The sequence below is a fragment of the Neophocaena asiaeorientalis genome, unplaced genomic scaffold (genome assembly GCF_003031525.2).
Source record: "Neophocaena asiaeorientalis asiaeorientalis breed wild unplaced genomic scaffold, Neophocaena_asiaeorientalis_V1.1 scaffold54, whole genome shotgun sequence".
Lineage (NCBI taxonomy): Eukaryota > Metazoa > Chordata > Mammalia > Artiodactyla > Phocoenidae > Neophocaena > Neophocaena asiaeorientalis.
This window is the reverse complement of record NW_020174938.1, coordinates 303363-320745: the sequence shown is the minus strand read 5'-3', so window position 1 is coordinate 320745 and position 17383 is coordinate 303363. Positions and strand designations below refer to the sequence as shown.

At 51.7% G+C, this 17383-nt stretch overlaps 1 protein-coding gene across 1 annotated transcript in view; it reads right to left on the bottom strand.

Annotated features, from left to right (window-relative positions):
• The window catches only part of PSTPIP1 (proline-serine-threonine phosphatase interacting protein 1), a 41632-nt gene extending 25922 nt beyond the window's left edge, over positions 1 to 15710 (bottom strand). The window contains exon 1 of the mRNA XM_024761777.1: positions 15264 to 15710. Within this exon, the coding sequence (XP_024617545.1) occupies positions 15264 to 15296 (33 nt within the window). The 5' untranslated portion in view covers positions 15297 to 15710. The remainder of the gene's footprint in view (positions 1 to 15263) is intronic.
• Positions 15711 to 17383: the final 1673 nt, after the last annotated feature.

Sequence of the window (17383 nt, the reverse complement as noted above, 5' to 3'; positions counted from 1 at the left end):
GTCAGACATGGACAGCTGCAGGGGACAGAGCCCGCCGAGGCAGCCAGGAGAGGAAGAGCTGACCTGTGTGCGTTTGCTACCCGCCGCACCAGCTACAGCAGCACCAGGGAAATAAGGGGTGAAGTACCCCTTTAGAGCTTCCAAGCCCGCGCCCCACGCCATCTGTGGAGACACAGAAGCAGCAGGCAGTGGAGGTGGCAGAACACGGCGAGTGCAGAGACGGACCAGTTCTCTGTCCCCCGGCATCGGGCTTCCAATCACAGGCCAAGTGGGGAGACTGGGAAACTTTCAAGTGAACAAGAGTGAGATTTTGATATGTGGTGGAACTGGAGGGAGTTAGACCTGAAAAGGACTAGAAACGCTCTAACACGTGCCCAGGGTAGAGGAAGGGAGAGCTACCAGTGGCTTTGGAAGGTGGAAGGAAAAACATTAAGTTTCCTGCTTGCACCCTAACCAAGTTCAGAAACCTTCTGTAAAATGCTAGCCATGCTTGTCAAAAACCTTTCTAATAACTGATGTGCTCTTGGGTTGCTAGGCGCTCTCTCTCTCTCTATATATATATGTATATATATATATATTTTTTTTTTTTTTTTTTTGACTGCTCTGCACGGCATGCAGAACTTCCCCAATTGAACCCACACCCCCTGCAGTGGAAGCGTGGAATCTTAACCACTGGACCACCAGGGTAGCCCTATATATTTTTTCTAACATTTTTCTTTCTTTCTTTTTTTAAAAAAATCACCTTTTACTAGTGAAGAGGAGACAGAACAGGGAGACTGGACTTACTCCCTTCATCTCAGGAAGCCCCAGAAGCCAAGGGCTGCGATTTTGAACACGGTTACAGGCCTCATGGTGCCCAGGCTGCTTTGCCCTCTCCTTTTACCACAGTTTAACAGTTCTCTGAGGCCAAGGTGCCTACCATGGCTGGTTTATTAACAACTAGTCCACTGTTGCTTGTCTGCTGTGGGCTGAGAAACCAAACCACTGGGATTGTCAGCACACCTGAGGTAGTAAGCACTGAACTCTGGAGAAGGCAGCCCCCTGGAGGCAGAATGTGGGTCTGTTTGCCCACTGGGTCCTGGTGCCCTGGTCTGCACGGCAACACTCAGCAAATACACTGGACAACGGCTGAGGAAGCGTCTGAGGGAGGCCCTCGAGCTGACGTGGGTTTATGACAGCTCCTGAGCTGCCCCATGGAGAACACCAGACCATTTGTTTGCAATTCAATGACTCGTTATCCAGCACCTTTAAAGAAGCCAGACAGACTTGTCCCCTCTACTTTGTACAATGTATTATTATCCCTGTTGTACAGATAAGGAAACTGAGGCTCAGAGAGGATAAGCCAATGAATAGCAGCTGGGCTCTTTCCACTGCCTCACAGCTGGTACCCCGCATCTCCACCATTATTGGCTGCTAAACTGAGGAAAAGCAAAGGACCAGACACCCATGTATGGCTTGGTTGGATGGATGGATGGATGGATGGATGGATGGATGAATGGATGGATCAGAGACTTAAGTGAGCAAGCCGGTTTCTTACCCAGAGTACCCCAGGAGGAGGGTTGGGTAAAGAGAAGTTCCCTAGTCTCAGCCCTTGAGGAGCCATTGGGGAATGTGGTCATTTGCAGAGCTTTGTGGGGCCATCAGGAGCAGAGGGCGTGTCCGTGGTTGGTGCCCCCAGAGAGGCCAACTCCAAGAGCCCAGGTGGCCCCAAATGTGCAATACAGGTGAGCCGCTCTGATGCATGGAGAATGCCCCGTCGCCGGCTCTATGATCAGGTTAGGGATTCCGCAGAGAGGACTCGAGCCTCAGGTGATGTGCTGGACTAGGTGTTCTGGGTCTAGGTGTCCCCTGACTCAAAGACTGGAGGGGTCCATTCATAAGCAGACAAATAGGGGGGTGATTTACAGCTTTTCTAAGATGGCCCAGGATAGGTGGCAAAGGGAGAGAGCCAAGAAAGCTTCCTTTTAAGGAACAAAAGCACATTGAGTGTGGTTAGATGAGCTACTCTGGGTTCAGCTGGGTTGACAGGGGCTTGGGATTAGAAATGAGTTTCCAGAGGGCTCTAGCTCTCCACTGAGCCCCAGTCTGAGGCCTCCCCTGGGCCTTAGAGGGCCCCTTACTCAAGCAACCCTGCTGGATGGGCCCCTGAGACATCCAGGGCCTTGACCTGGGGCTCAGCTGGGCCCCAAGATTTGGGGAATCTGGAGGCGGGGTGCTGATGGTTACCTGCGGCCTTCAGGGGGCCCCGTTGGAGCCCTGTGAATGTTCAGGAGCTCTCAGGAATCCCACGGAGCCGGGTGTGGGGGCCAGGGGAACAACACAAGCAACAGAAGGGGACCAACTGTGCATACCTGAGGCCTCTTATCTCAGTAATACCGACCCGGGGAGAATGCAAGGATGAGAGAGGTTATGTAACTTGTCCAGGCTCAAACAGCAATTGTGTGGGTGTGTGTGGCTTCCGACTTTGTTCTTTTAAATAGGCCTCTTCCAGTGTGAAGCAGGAAGGCCTCCTCTACTGCACTGCCCTCCCCCATTCTGTGATGTACTTCTCACTTCCCCTCTGCTCTTAAAAGCCCAGCTCGATCCCCCACTTCTCTCTCCTGCTTTATGAAACCAAAACGTGTAGTAGTTAGCACAAGAGGTGGGGCAGGGAGTGAACACGAGTTGGGGCAGAGGCCTGGAGGTGGGGATGAGCCTCTCCGGTTTAGGAGACCGGAAGCTTGATGCTCAGAGCTGTGAGTGGCTACAAGCCCAGCAGAAAGCAGCAGTGAGGGGTCTGAGGGGCTGGAGCAGGTGTCTGAAGAGGTAGCCTGAGGCCAGCTGAGGTGGAGCCCTGAGTCAGGCAGACCAAGTGGTGGGGCCCTCCCTGGAGGTAACGAGGATCCAGGGCCAGGTTCCAAATTCAGGGGAAGGGAACAGGATGGATGGGATGTGGATGGGTAGAGGCCAGTGTTCTCCATGCCTCTAATTCCCAGAGAAGCCTGCAATGTCAGGACTGTGCCCTTACTGCCCCACGTCACAGATGAGCAACGGAGGCTCAGCAAGGTGAGTGACTTGCCCAGGTCACACAGCTCCTCTGTAGTGCCCCCCACTCAAGTTGATTAGGCGGGGGGTTTGTAGGATCCAGCAGTGGCCAGGGCTGAGGGCAGGTAGGGAACATGCTGAGCCCCGGAGGAGACTCTGACCTGTCAGCAAGGGCAGGCACTGACCATCCCCTGCACGTGGCCAGCTGCACAGGGCTCCTTGCTGCACGGCCTCCAGCTTGTAAGTAACCGGCCAGGGACTGGGGACCGGCGTCTGTAGCCCAGGCGCTGTCTCTGCACGTCTCCTTCTGCAATTATCACCCCTCCCACACCTCCTACACCTGCCAGAGGATGGCCCACAGGGAACACCTCGACAAGAGAAAGTCCAGGGAGGGGGTGTGGGAAGACCCCAGGCACTGCGTCCTCGTCCTGGCCAGTCCCATGCACACAAGTTGAGCAAGTTACTTAAGCTCCTGTGCACAGATTCCCTCCTCTGTAAAATGAGTGTGAACACGCTGTCCACTTTCCCTGGGACTCTGAGGACTAAATGATATAATATATGTAGGAGCCCAACAAAGGGCACCCTGAAACTTAAGGAGCTCCTGGAGAATGGTGGCCATGGTGATTAGTACATATCAAGTAAAAGTAAAAACCAAGAAAGGAAATAAAAAAGGAGAGCTGGGTTTGAATCCTAGCTGGTTGGAATCCAATCGACTGCTTGCTTCCGATCTCTCAGCCTTAATTTTTTCACCCGTATAGTGGAACGCACACTGGACTCCAAGCCCTCACTGGGCTGACGTGGGGTGTCTTGCTTGGTAGCTGTGAATTGCTTCAGGGTGAGGACTGACAGCCTCCTCTGGGCTTGAGACTTGCTCAAGAGACAGAGATGGGCCCCTGGGGTGCAGGAGACCCCCACTCCTCACACCTTTCCCCAAAGGCAGGAACAGACACCCACAGCCCCTGGATTAGGTCCCTCAGCCTCCTCTGCTGGCCTTGGTAGGTTCTGGGCCTCAGAGCTGACCCTGGGCTCTGGCTCCAACGCCTTCCAAGCCCAGGGGCTTCCTGGGCTCCTCTACCTGCCGAGGGTCTATATGCGGGGCTTCTTGCCCTAGGCCATTAACATTCATTTCACCACGTCTATCTTTTAACCACGGTAATGGATTTAATACAGACAAGGAGCCAGAGGCTGAGAGAGTGGAGGGACTCACCAGGGCCACACCGTGAATGCAGTGGAATCCAAGCAGTGCATCGGGTTCTAAAGGCAGTGTGAGAGACAAAGACGGCGCCTTCCAAGCAAGGGTTCTGTGTTGGAGACTGGGAAATTGCTTCACCCTGCCCAACACAGCCAGTGTGCATCCGGCATAGCACCGCACTGTGGGAAAATACATCTCTAAGTGGAGCAAGATGCCACCTCCAGGGTTCTGGGGCACTGGGGCTGCCTGAGGGAAGCCTGTGCTCTCTGGAACCATTCACTGCTTACCTTTCCCACTCAGCCCCTCACTTGCACCCGTACGTTGGTAGGACTCAAACCAAGACCTTTGGACCCTGGAATGCAAACTCCTCCCCTCAATGAATCTGCAGTCCCTCTAAGGTTGGGGGTGATCTGAGGACTAAAATAAAATTCCAGCAGCCTCATGGCAGCTCCCGCCCTGACCCAAGACCGAGTCTCAGCTGCTGGTCTTCCCCTGGCCCTGGAATTAGCCACACTCTTCCTTTGGTTCCAGTGTCAATTTCCATCCTCTTCTGGGTCAGACTGAGAACAACTGCAGACACCAACACAGCACCTACTACGGTGCTGCTCTACGCTGTGCAGACCCCCACAGCCCAAGCTGTTAGTGTTCACGACAGCTCCAGAGACACGGATCCAGACTTCTGTGCTGATCCCCTGCCTACCACCTCAACCCTGCTTGCATGGACTGACCCCAGCTGATCTCCTGGACCTTCCTACCACCTGCAGTCTGGGGGCCCCAGGCCTGGAAGAGTGGGCTCAGAGCTGGTCCAAATGAAGGGAAAACATTCAAGAGGTGACAAAGAAGAGGACCCCTTCTGCTTCAGTGGCTGCCATCTGGGCAGTTGGGGGTAGAAGTCCTGGTTTTCAAAGACCCCTCAGGTCTAGGCAGGCCCAGGCCAGGGTGGACATCAATTCCCTCAGGGCCGTCTCATGATCCACTGAAGAAGTCGGTGACCCCAGCCTGTGGGACAATCCTCCTTGAAGAGTGAGAGCTGGTGGGGCCTCAAGGAAGCTCAGAAGTCATGGGCCTTCTCAGGGGGCCAGAGGTAGGGCAACTGTAAGGAGGAGCCCACCATCCCCAGGGGATTCTCTCTAAGGATGGTGTCTCTCCAAGTATGTCCAGGTTTGGGAGAGTTATAGGGGGTTTGTCATAGACTGGTGGCCAGTCCAGGTTGGCAACCTCAGGAAGGCTCAAACCTCAGTTTCCTCACCTATAAAAACATCTCTAGTGTGGAGAAAAAGGAACTCTCCTACACTGTTGGTGGGAATGTAAATTGGTGCAGCCACTATGGAGAACAGCATGGAGGTTCCTTAAAAAACTAAAAACAGAACTACCATTATGACCCAGCAATCCCACTTCTGGGCATATATTCAGAGAAAACTGTAATTCATAAAGAACACGCACCCCAATGTTCATAGCAGCACTGTTTACAATAGTCAGGATGTGGAAGCAACCTAAATGTCCATCGACAGATGAATGGATAAAGAAGGTATGATACATATATATAATGGAATACTATTCAGCCATAAAAAAGAATGAAATAATGCCATTTGCAGCAACATGGATGGACCTAGAGATTATCATACTAAGTGAAGTAAGCCAGACAGAGAAAGACAAATATCATATGATACCGCTTATATGTGGAATATAAAAAAATATATACAAATGAACTTATTTACAAAACAGAAATAGATCTGCAGACATAGAAAACAAACTTATGGTTACCAAAGGGGAAAAGGGGGGAAGGGATAAATTAGGAGTTCAGGATTATCAGATAGATATACATTACTATATATAAAATAGATAACCAACAAGGATCTACCATATAGCACAGGGAACTACACTCAATATTTTGTATAACCTATAATGGAAAAGAATCTGAAAAAGAATATATCAATATATAATATGTATAACTGAATCACTTTGCTGTATACTTGAAACTAATACAACATTGTAAATCAACTATATTTTAAAAAATTAAAAATAAATTAAAAAAATAAAAACACCTCAACTCAGGACCTCAATAGCTGATAATTTTGAAAAAAAAAAAAGAACAAAGTTGGAAGACTCACAATTCCTGATTTCAAAACTTACTACAAAGCTACAGTAATTGATATAGTGTGGTACTGCCATAAGGACAGACATACAGACCAATGGAATGGAACAGAGAGCAAGAAATAAGCACTCACATATATGGTCAACTGATTTTCAACAAGGGTGGCAAGACCATTCAATGTGGAAAAGACAGTCTTTTCAACAAATAGTGCTGGAGAAACTGGATATGCACGTGCAAAAGAATGGAATTGGACTCCTAACACCATATACAAAAACTAACTCTTAAAACTGAACAACAAAAAGATAAACAACCCAATTCAAAAGTAGGCAAAGGATTTGAATAAACATTTCTTTAAAGAAGATATACAGATGGCCAATAAATATAAAAAAATATGCTCAACATCATTGGTCACTAGGGAAATACAAATCAAAACACCAATGAGGGACTTCCCTGGCAGTCCAGTGGTTAAGGCTCAGAGCTTCCACTGCAAGGGGCACGGTTCAATCCCTGGAAGGGGAACTAAGATCCCGCATGCAGCGTGGCACGGCCATATAAATAAATTTTTTAAAAATAAAATAAAAAGGCAAAGTTTAAAAAAAAACACCAAAGAGATACCACTTCATACCTACTAGGATGGCTATGATTGGGGAAAAAACACACAGAAAATAACAAGTGTTGGTGAAGATGTGGAGAAATCAGAACCCTGTGCATTGTTTTGTTTTGGGTTTTTTTTTTGTCTGTTTGTTTGAAACCTTCGTGCATTGCTGATGGGAATGTAAATGGAGCAGCTGCTGGGGAAAATAATTTAGCAGTTACTCAACATGTTAAACATAGGATTACCATATGATCCAGCAACTCCACTCCTAGGTATATACCCAAAAGAATTGAAAGCAGGGATTCAAACCAGTATTAGTACACCTGTGTTCATAGCGGCATTATTCACAATATTCAAAGTGAGGGAACAACCCAAGTGCCCAATAACAGATAAATGGATAAACAAAATGAGGTATATACGTAGAATGGAATATTTTTCAGCCATAAAAAGGAATGAAATTCTGACACATGCTAAAATATGGATGAACCTTAAAGACATTATGCTAAATGAAATAGGACAAATACTGTCTGATTCTACTTATATGTGGTCCCTAGCACGGCAAATTCATAGAGACAGAAAGCAGAGTAGGAGGTGAGAAGAGGGATATAGGGAGTAATTATTTAAGGGGTACAGAATTTCTGTTTGAAATTTGAAAAAGTTCTGGAAATAGATAGTGGTGATGGTGGTACAACATTGTGAATGTACTAATGCCACTCAAATGCACACTTAAAAATGGTTAAGATGGTAAATTTTACGTTACGTTTACTGACCACAAAAAAAGTAATTGTATAAGGTTAAAAGAAAAACAACCCTCTACCCTCTACTCATTCACAAGTGAGTCACGTAAATGGTAAAAGCATCACGTAAATGGTTACGTGATGCGGTCACGTAAATGGTAAAAGCCAGATATATGCTCATCGTCAGCAACAGCGATGCATCCAAAACACCAAAGTTATCTACATCAATGGTTCTCAGCCTTGGCTGCACTTTGGAAACTGGAGAACTTTGAAAAATACTGCTCCTCCACCCCGAAATTTGCATGCAATCGACCTGTGGCAGTGCCTGGGCATTGGTATTTTTGATCCCTGTCACATTTCTGATCTTATCTCCAACTTCTCTCTACCTCTGTCGCTCTGCCCCAGCCACACAGGCCTCCTTGTCCCTTGAAGAGGTCAAGCATTCTCCTGACTCAGCCCATCACCCCCTTTTCCTCTCCAGTATAGCTCAGCTTCCGCTTTTCCATTTCTGCAGTTGGGAAGCCCTGATCCCATCTGGCTGCCCCATCCCCACCCAGGCTGCTAGTCTCTGGAGCACCAGCAGACACTTCCTGTTGCCCAATAGTGGGTGGCCTGTCAACACCAGCAGAAGAGGATGTCACTCATCCGCCTCCTCTGTCACTCATTGCTCAGGGTACCAGGTCTCGGCAAACCACCACACACTCTCACTGACGCCAAGCGCTTTCTGAACTGGCCTGGGAAGGTAGCAGTCAGGCCTAGCCCAGCAGCCCCAAAGTCCAACGGGGTGGTATCCCCAGGCCCACATCCCCTCTATAAGCCTCAGTCTTCTCTATAAAGCAGGAATAAGAATACCAACCTCATGGGGCTATTGCATCTTGTCACCTGAAGCCATAGGAGTGACTCTCTAATGGTGGAATTTAATATGCAACGGTGAACGGAGTTGGGGGGGCATCCTGAGACTGGGAGGATCCACATATGAGGCTCACCCTGTAGGTGCCTATCCAATTATAAGTGGGGATCCCTTGGGATCTGTTACTGGTCTGCTAACTCCTGATGCTGAGCAGAAGAATGTGGTCCCCTGAGCCTCTCCATCTTCAAAGCCTTTATCTTAGGTGAGAATCACTCCGACATCCTACAGATGAGGTAACTGAAGTTCAGAGAGGGGAAAGGATTCTCCAGGTTCCCCTCAGCGAGTGAGGGTGGAAGCTTCACAGAGGCCTATTCCCCATTCTGAGACTGGAAGACAGGGAGTGACTGAGCCCATGAGGGAGGGACCTTCCGGAGCTAGCACAGCAGGGAGCCCTAGCATGGGCAGCCCCCAGGGCACAGGGCACAGGGCACACCACTCTCTCTAGCTGGACGTGAGGCAGTTTCAGTTTCCACAAGTTCCCTCCATCATGTGGTTTGCAGCGTCAGCCAGGCTCTAGGCGAGGTGGGCGGGCATCCTACCCACAGCCTGCCGCCTCCAAGCCTCTGCGTGAGTGGAAACATCCATCCCTGGAGAGGGTGCAAAAAGGAAGACAGCATCTTTGCCTTCACTCAAGGTTGGTCAAGACCTTTCACAAGCCGGCAAGGGCCTTCCCTTCCTACCAGTCACCCTGCACAGTCCTCTGGGCCAGAAAACCATCTTGCAAACCCACTGTGCCCTCTCCCCCTTCCACACCTTTGCCTGCTCCATTCCTTCCACCTGGAGCACCCTCTGCCCTCCTGCCACCTCCCAAATCCTCACCAACCCTTCCAAACCCAAGCAAGGCTCTCCCTCTCCATCCCAGGAGCTGGCAACCCCGGCTGGGGGGAGGTGCCAGGAGCAGCTAGGAAAAGTCCATGAGTTCCTGGGAATTGGATCAAAAAGAGGGTCTGGAGAAGCAGATCTTGTTTTCCACCAATAATAAAATCAAAGGTGTGGGTTATGTTCTTGGCCCAGGACACCGCCTCCAGGAAATCCTACAGGAGAGCATCTGCAGGTATCGCAACGGCAGGGCAAACACAACCACAGACCTCTGCAGTTACCTATTGCCATTAGACAGCCAGCCGTGTCCTGTGGAGTGGGCGCTGAAGAACCAAGTTCTCAGGTCCCAGCGGGCACATGCGCCACGGAGTGTGCACAGAGTACGTGGAAGAGTTCATGCTATTGAGCTACAAATGTCGCCTAAAAACACCATCTTGGCCTTGAAAACAGGAATTGCTTAGCTGTGTTTTTAAATATTTTCCTTTTAATGAAATGCGTAATCCGTGATCACTTGCAGAAAATTATGGAGAGAAAAATCACATTACTTCCAAAACCATGGAAACCAGTGTTAACCTATAGGGAGCCGCCCTTATATCCAACAGGAGTTACAATTGAACCAAGAACTGGTCAATCTCCTTGGAGTCAGGGGCAGAACGGGATGGGGTCCGACAGAGCTAGGTGGGTGCCCCTGCTTTGTCCTGGACATATGACCATGAACTAGGCCCTTGACCTGCCCATGCCTCCGTTCTGCAGACAGGAGGACTTTGGCAAGTCTTTCCCTGCAGGGTGGGTTTGGGGACACACATGGAATGACTGTCGCAGTGCTTGGCGCCTAATAGGCACTGTTGCCGCTCCTCTGGGGAGGATTTAAGTAGCTGGGACTCAGAGAAAAAAATCTTCACAGAACAGGAAATAAGCATTCTCTTTTTCATTTTTAGTTGTGTAATTTAATTTTTCAATAGGTAATACATTTGCATCGTTCAAAAATTAAAAACTACAAAAAGATACATAGTGACAACGCTCACTGCCACCCAGCCCTGTAACCCATCAATCGCTTTTCTCTGACTCCCCGCAAGGTCATCAATTTAATTAGTTCTCTGTGTGTCTTTCCAGAGACTCTCGTTGTTAATACAAGCCTGTGCCGACATAAATGCTTATTTCCCCCATTTTTCACAACAGGTTGCATGCAAGACACACTGCTTGGCTCTATGCTTTTTACACAGAACGCCATGCCTTGAAGAGCTTTGCAACCAGCACAGAAAGAGAGTCCATCCTCACCCCTTCTGACAGCCATGGCCAGGGAGACATTGGGAAGGCAGTAGGTGGCGGCAAAGGAAGGACAGCCAGGGGCCTCCCTCTCCCACCTCCTGCCTCTACAATCCCCTGTTTCTTGGGAGGACCCCCTCCTCAGCCACTGGCCCCCTCAGCCTTCAAGGCCACAGGGCCCTGCCCTGCTGCAAGTCCACCCACAAAGCCTGAGCGGCCTTAGGTTCCCAGCAGAGCCCCTCCAGGCCCAGTCTTCCCAGCCCCTTCCAGGTCCCTCTGGTCCCTCTTTCCTGGATGAAAAGGCTCCTGCCCAGCCAGAGGACTATGAAGGGTCCTAAAGTGACGGCTAGTGCCAAATGCTAGAGAACCGGGCCCACTCTCTCACCCAGGAATGCCTCCTCTTCCGGGAAGCTACCCAAAGACGTAGTCCTCAAGTGCAAAACCTTGATACACAAAGATCTACCCAGTACATCACTGTCCAGAATAATAAATAATTGGTAGTAACCTAAATGTCCAACAATAGGGGATTGGATAAATAAATCACAGCATGTCCACCAAATCCGCAAGCCGGAGGACCATGCAGTCATTAACAATGATGTTTTGAAGATGAGGAAATCATACCCAGGCCCACACACATTCAAAACAGAATTATGCTGAAAAGAGGGTCGTCCCCACCTCAGTCTCCTCCTCTGTGGGGAACCTCAGAGTCTCAGAACTGGGAAGGAGAAGAGGCAACAGTAGCTGATCAGACACATGGGGCCTGAGTCCCCTCTCCCCACCCTCACCCGGTGCATCCTGGGTGAGTCATTCCCCCACCCAAGGATGTGGTACCTCCTTCTGTCCTCTGTTGGGGAGCTCAGCTCCTCCCAGCTTGGCACAGAGGTTTCCAGATGAAGCTGGAGCCCAGCCTCAAAGGGGAGAGATGTGATCTCAGGTCAGAGGGAAAAGTTCAGGCCTGTTCTCTCTGTCCCCATTGATGGTTCCTGCCGAAAGCCGGGCGGCAGGGAGGGAAGGGCAGGGAGTGAGAGGTAGTATATGCGGCCCTTACTTTTCCTTTTAACAACCCCAAGTGGGACAGGATGTGGATCTTAATAAAACCTGGTCCAGACGTAGATTTTCCCTCTTGAAGCAATATCCAGTGACTTCTTTGCAAAGGCAGTTGGACATATAGGTCTGGGAGGCAATGAGGGGGTAGGAGGGGAAAGCGCAGCTCAGAGCACCCCTCTGGGTATGCCCCGTGCCTGGCCGTGTTATCAGAGAAGCTCAGTCTCCAGCACTGGATTCTGGCCTCCTTGAGGGCAAGACAGTCTCATTCATCTGATTGGACGTGGGGGTGGGAGGCCCAGCTTAGGCTACCTGGTAGTGAACCCTTCTCAACAGACATTTGCAGAACGTAACTAAAGTAAAATGAAGGAGAAGATAGGTTCAGGAAGGCATTAGGACCGTGGATGCATTTACCGTTCATTCACTTATTCTATAAACATTGACTGAACACATACCCCACTCGCCAGCCCTATACTGAGGAGGCAGACAGGTGTTTCTTGCAATACAGTTTGGCAAGGAAAGCTGTGTGTACTGGGGAAGGGGGGTGGTATCCCCGCATTCTGGGGGCTTCTGTGCCGCTCGGTGCTGAGTCAGGTTATATGAGCTCGAAGTCCCCCTCAGCTCGAGCACCTGGTATTCGCATCCTCAGCCTTGTCTCACCAACAGCCCCTGCTCTGAGGCTCAGCCACAAACTTCCTGCAAAGCCGTGATGTTCTTTATCACTGTGCGTGTATAACAGACATCAAATGATCCCCTCCCTCCCGCTGTGGCTAGGCCCGCCCCTGCCTCACTCCCACAGCAGCCTGCCTCTGAATGTTCTGCTGAAGATAGACGCAGGCTATAAATAAATACCGTGTGGCCACACCGGCAAAAGTTGCAAATATCGGCGTACTGAGGGACGGGACTGGTCTGTTCCCATGCTGAATGTTCCCACCACTTCTGCCTTTTATAATTTTTTTGTCTCCTCTTGCTATCAGGCTACCAGCTATCTGTGAAACCGTCTCTAACAGTTCAGGTGCACCAGTATTTAACCAAATGTAGATCCCTACTATTTGCTGTATCTATAGGTTAAAAGACCACACGACCAAGCTTGCTATAACTGTGGGTAAAATCAGAGTTCATGGGCCCTAACCACTATAGGGCGTCTCGTATGCGTAAAGTGTATAAGCTTCAATGCAAGCTCTTAGCTCCTCAGAAAACACTTCTGTTTCCCTCCTCACAACGGAGCTGGTGCACCTTGGACTGGGGTGGGGGAAATCCAGGGGGAGGGGCAGGCAGGCCCCTGTCCCTAACACCCCCATGGCAGTTAGATCATTAAGTCTTTTCCATTTAACAGATTTGTCTGTAAATTGGGCTTTAAAAGACTTCTATGGACCTCATCTGATCTTACTTCTCTGGGAGGTGAGAAGGACAGTTTTTCTCCCTCCTCCACCAACGTGGCCCAAAGATCCAGTGATGGGCCCTGTTGCTAGAAGAGCAATGAAGCACCTGGGTGAGAGTCCACACACTGGGGCCAACCTGTCCGGTTTCATCCCAGCTACATGACCTTGGGCAAATGACTTAGGCTCTCTGTGCCTCAGCCTTCTCTTGTGAATAATAGGGATAACAATAGCATCTAACTCCTTGGTTTAAATGGGTGAATAGATACATAGTCCTGAGAACAGGCGGCTGGCACACCTTTAAGGCTCAGTAACTCTTAGCTGTCCTCGTGGGCTGGGTGGGGCTGAGCTCCCGTGAGAGGTGTTAGAAGTCAGAGCCCTGGGGGCAGTGGTGCTGCCACCGACCTTCTGGGGCATCTGCCCAGGCTCAGTGTGAGAGGCTCCCACTGGCCACTTCTCCCGTTCTGCTCCAGCCTTCCCTAGGGAAGCTGCACCCTCATCCCAGGCCCAGGAAGCAAGCAGTGGCGGAGAGGGGGCACCTGTAGGCCGTGAAGCCCGCAGCAGCTCAGAGGTGGGGAGAGCACAGAGCGTGGGCGGGATACCGCTCAGGAAGCTGCCACAGGTGGGCTGCTGCCACCATACCCGGCTCTCCCTCATGTACCATCCCCCGCTGCCCAGATCCTGCCTTAGGGCTATTCCTTGGCCCAGCTCTGTCCTAGGGAAGGTGGACCCAGGGGCTCTGGGCTGGGACAGAGGTCCTGGAGCTAAAATATAGTCAAGATGTCCTGGCCTGCCTTGGGCTACTAAGCACCTGGATTTTCAGGCCCTGTTCTTTCCCCAGACTTTGCACTCCAAGTCAGAGCAGTGATGTAGTGACCCACTGTCCGGCCTGTCACCCCACCCCTGCAGCCCCTCGCCCCTTGCCCCTTGCACGGGCCCCATTTGCTAGCCTGGTGCTTGGAATGGGCCGAGCCAGGTCTGCCTCCCTTGGTTTCTCTGGGCCGGTCCCAGCCCCTCTTTGTAGATATGGGGAAATGGAGGCCCAGAGAGGCATCCCTCTGCCCACTGTGCATTCAGTGCCGGCGGGAAGCAGGCCACTCACACGCTGGCCACGGGCCCCAAGCAGAGCGTAGTCTGGAAGGCAAGGAAGACCTGGCTCGTTAGCTTTCGTCCTCCTGGCCGGAGGCCCCAGGAAAGAGTCCAGGGAGGCCAGGCTGTTGACTGAGGCCGTGCGAAGTGAGCAAAGAGCCAGGTGTCCTCTGCAGGGCTGGAGGGGTTCCCTCAGGACAGCCACGTTCCCCAGCGCTAACCAGAGAGGTCTCAGCTTTTTCCTATGAGCCACTGGGAACAGCCAGAGCTTGGGGAGCAGAGGGAGAGGTTGAGAGACAGCTGGAAAAAAGCTGAAGGGATCTGGGGTCCAAACTGGGCTTGCGGGCTGTGTGGCCTGGGCCAAGCATTTCACCCCCACGAGCCAGCTGGGTGCTGGAATTTCACAAGGAAAAGGCTTGATTTACATGTGCACTGGATTTAAGAAAGCCAGCAAGGAATTGCCCAGCCCTGTTGCCTCTTCAAAGGACCCCTGAGGTCTGCGAGGAAGAGGGGTTGGGTGAGGGGAAGAGAATTCCCATTTGGCGCTCCAGCAAGGCGTGGGGGAGTTTGTTACCTCACCTTGTTTTAACCCTCCCATCCAGTTGGTGCGTTTATTAATATCTCTCTCTACTATATAGATGGGGGAAAATGGAACTCAGATAGGTTAAATGACTTGTCCAGCCTCTAAATAGCAGAGCCAACATCCAAAGTCAAGTTTTTCTGGTCCCCAAACCTGACCCCCTCCCTCCTTTGCCTCACAAGACCTCCTCGAGCTCCCACCTATATATCAGACACTCCTAAAAAGTTCCTGCTGTGGGGAGAGGGTCACTCAGGGGAAAACCAGCCCTGGGAGCACAGAGACTATCCCCCACTCACTGTGTTGAAGTTTGCAGAGAAATCAGTACCCCAGACTGAGGATCCCCTTCATCTTCTGACTCAGAAGCAGCCCAAGTCACCTCCACGATGATAAAGACCAAAAATCAACCACTATTTTTATGAGAAATCCCCCTCTTGGAGCCGCATCCCCACCCACCACCCCCGGGGAAACTTCAGCCGGACTGGCCTCCCCAGGGCCCACACCACTGGCTCAAGCTGGCAGCCGTCTTCACTCACCCAAAAGGCATCTTTGAACTGAAGCTGGGGCATCTTCCTCAGCCGACTGCCACGGCAAAGCTCCCTCTCCTGCCACAGACAGGGCTGAACGAGGGCCAGGAGGCAGGCGCACCGTCCCCGTCCTGGCAGCGCTGGCCCAGGGCCCCCCTTCCAGGCCGGCGCCGTCTGCAGTGCCTCAGAAGGCAGCTGTAAGCCAGAGACTGCTGGAGGGAGGAAAAGAGCTCAACCTGTTTTGTTTGGGGCTAGAATCAGCAGCAAAATGAGGAAGGGCTGGTGCCCAGTGATGGGAGGGCGGGTCCCAGTGTCCGGCCCGGCCCCTCACCAGCCCCGTGGAGACGGAGGACACAGCCCAGGCTTCAGGACTGAGAGCAGGGATGCCAGCCCCGGGCTGTAGGGAGGCAGGGGTCAGTGGGAGACGCAGCCCGGGGCCTGTGCAGGTAGGTTTGTGCAACCTCCCCCAGGGCAGGCTCCAGGGCCGTCGCCCCACAGGAAGTGGAGCTGCCGTGCTCCCCTGTGCAGCCCCGCCTGCCATCTGCCACCCAGCTACTTGCCTCCACTTGCCTCCTTCCGATGCCCTAGCTGGGCCATTCTCAGAGGCCATAAACTTAGGGAGCCTGAGGCCCACTGAAGCTGTGGGTAAGGAGGAGGGCAGGATCCCAGGTGCTGTCACCTACCACCCCAAGCCTCACCCCAGACTGGGTCCAGAGACACTAGACTCTCCACGCCTCACCAGCAAACCAAGAACATCATCAAACCCTGGGTGAACGTTGCCCCAATCCACATCCTGAACTCAAGGAGCTCACGGTCTGGGCGCAGACAGAGCTTTGTGCTGGGGGGAGCCGTAAAAGCACAGAAGTGGGGTGAGCAGGTAACTAGCCAAAGGGTAACAGCCTACGGATACTGCCTTCCCTCCAAGTCCCCAGGTTAGGCACTCTCTGGGGCAGGAAGCCCCCCTCTGAAGATGGAGTCCTCAGGCTGGAAGAATGTGGTTGGACCGAGAGACACAGGATTACAAAGGCATAAACGTGGGAGTTTAAAAAGCCAGGTTGAGGCCCCAGTTTCTGTTCTGTCTGAGCCTTACCCTTCAGAGGGACCTTAATCCACCCTCCAACTCTCTGAGCCTCAGTTTCCCCATCTGTCACCCCCAGTCTTTGGAAAAGACACAAAGTAATGTTGAGAACATTACTGGAGTTTCTGGTTTTGATGGGGCAGGTGCTGGGGGCTCTGTCTGGTATCAACTTGGGAAGAGCCCTGCGCTGGAGCTCCAGATACTGCCCTGGGGAGCCAGGGCCTGCCCACTCAGCAGAAGACATCAGCAGGGGGGCCAGAGCCCAGGGTGGGTTGGCAAGAAGGGATGAATCAGGCTCGTCCACAAATCACCACCCTTGGCGATGCCTCCCTTACCATTGACTGGTGGTGATTAGATGGATGAGAGCTGCCGCAGGAGAGAACTAAGAGCCCAAGTGCCAGTTAAGTAAGCCCAGGGTTAGAGGTGGGGCACACCCACACTTCTGCAATAACCACCCAAGAGAGAACATGTCAGGGAGAGCTGCAGGGCAGTGGGGCTACCGTGGTAGCCCCCTACCTCCAGAATCCTTGGGGTCAAGCTAATAAACATCTCCAGCATTGAAGGCACCCCAGTCAGGCTGTCTGCTGCTTGCAGCTGAAGACAGCTAATGTAAATATAACTCTGAACCCCCGAAGGCCAAGTGCTGAGGTTGTTCCTCATCCCAATGGTATCACCACCTCTGATAGCACCGACTCAGCCTCCCTGGCCTTGGTTTTTCCATCTACCAAATGGGGTGACGCTTCTAGTTCTGGAGGCGGACTAGAAACTTTCTGTCGACAGACGGCTCTTACCCTCTTATCAGCAGGAAACTTCATAGCCAGGCTCTCTCCCCTGCCTCTCCAGGGGCTCCTCCCATCACCCCTCACAAATTTCTGCTCCAAACAGGCCTCTTCCCTCTCCCCAAAGGTACCCTCTCTACTCCTACCTCCACAGCTTTGGCCCTCTGCTCCCCAGCCTCATGCCTTCCTTCATCTTCCTTCCCTGGGCCAATCCTCCCGTCCCCCAAGGTCCATCTCAAGGCTCCCACACATGAGGCCTTCCTTTCCCAGCT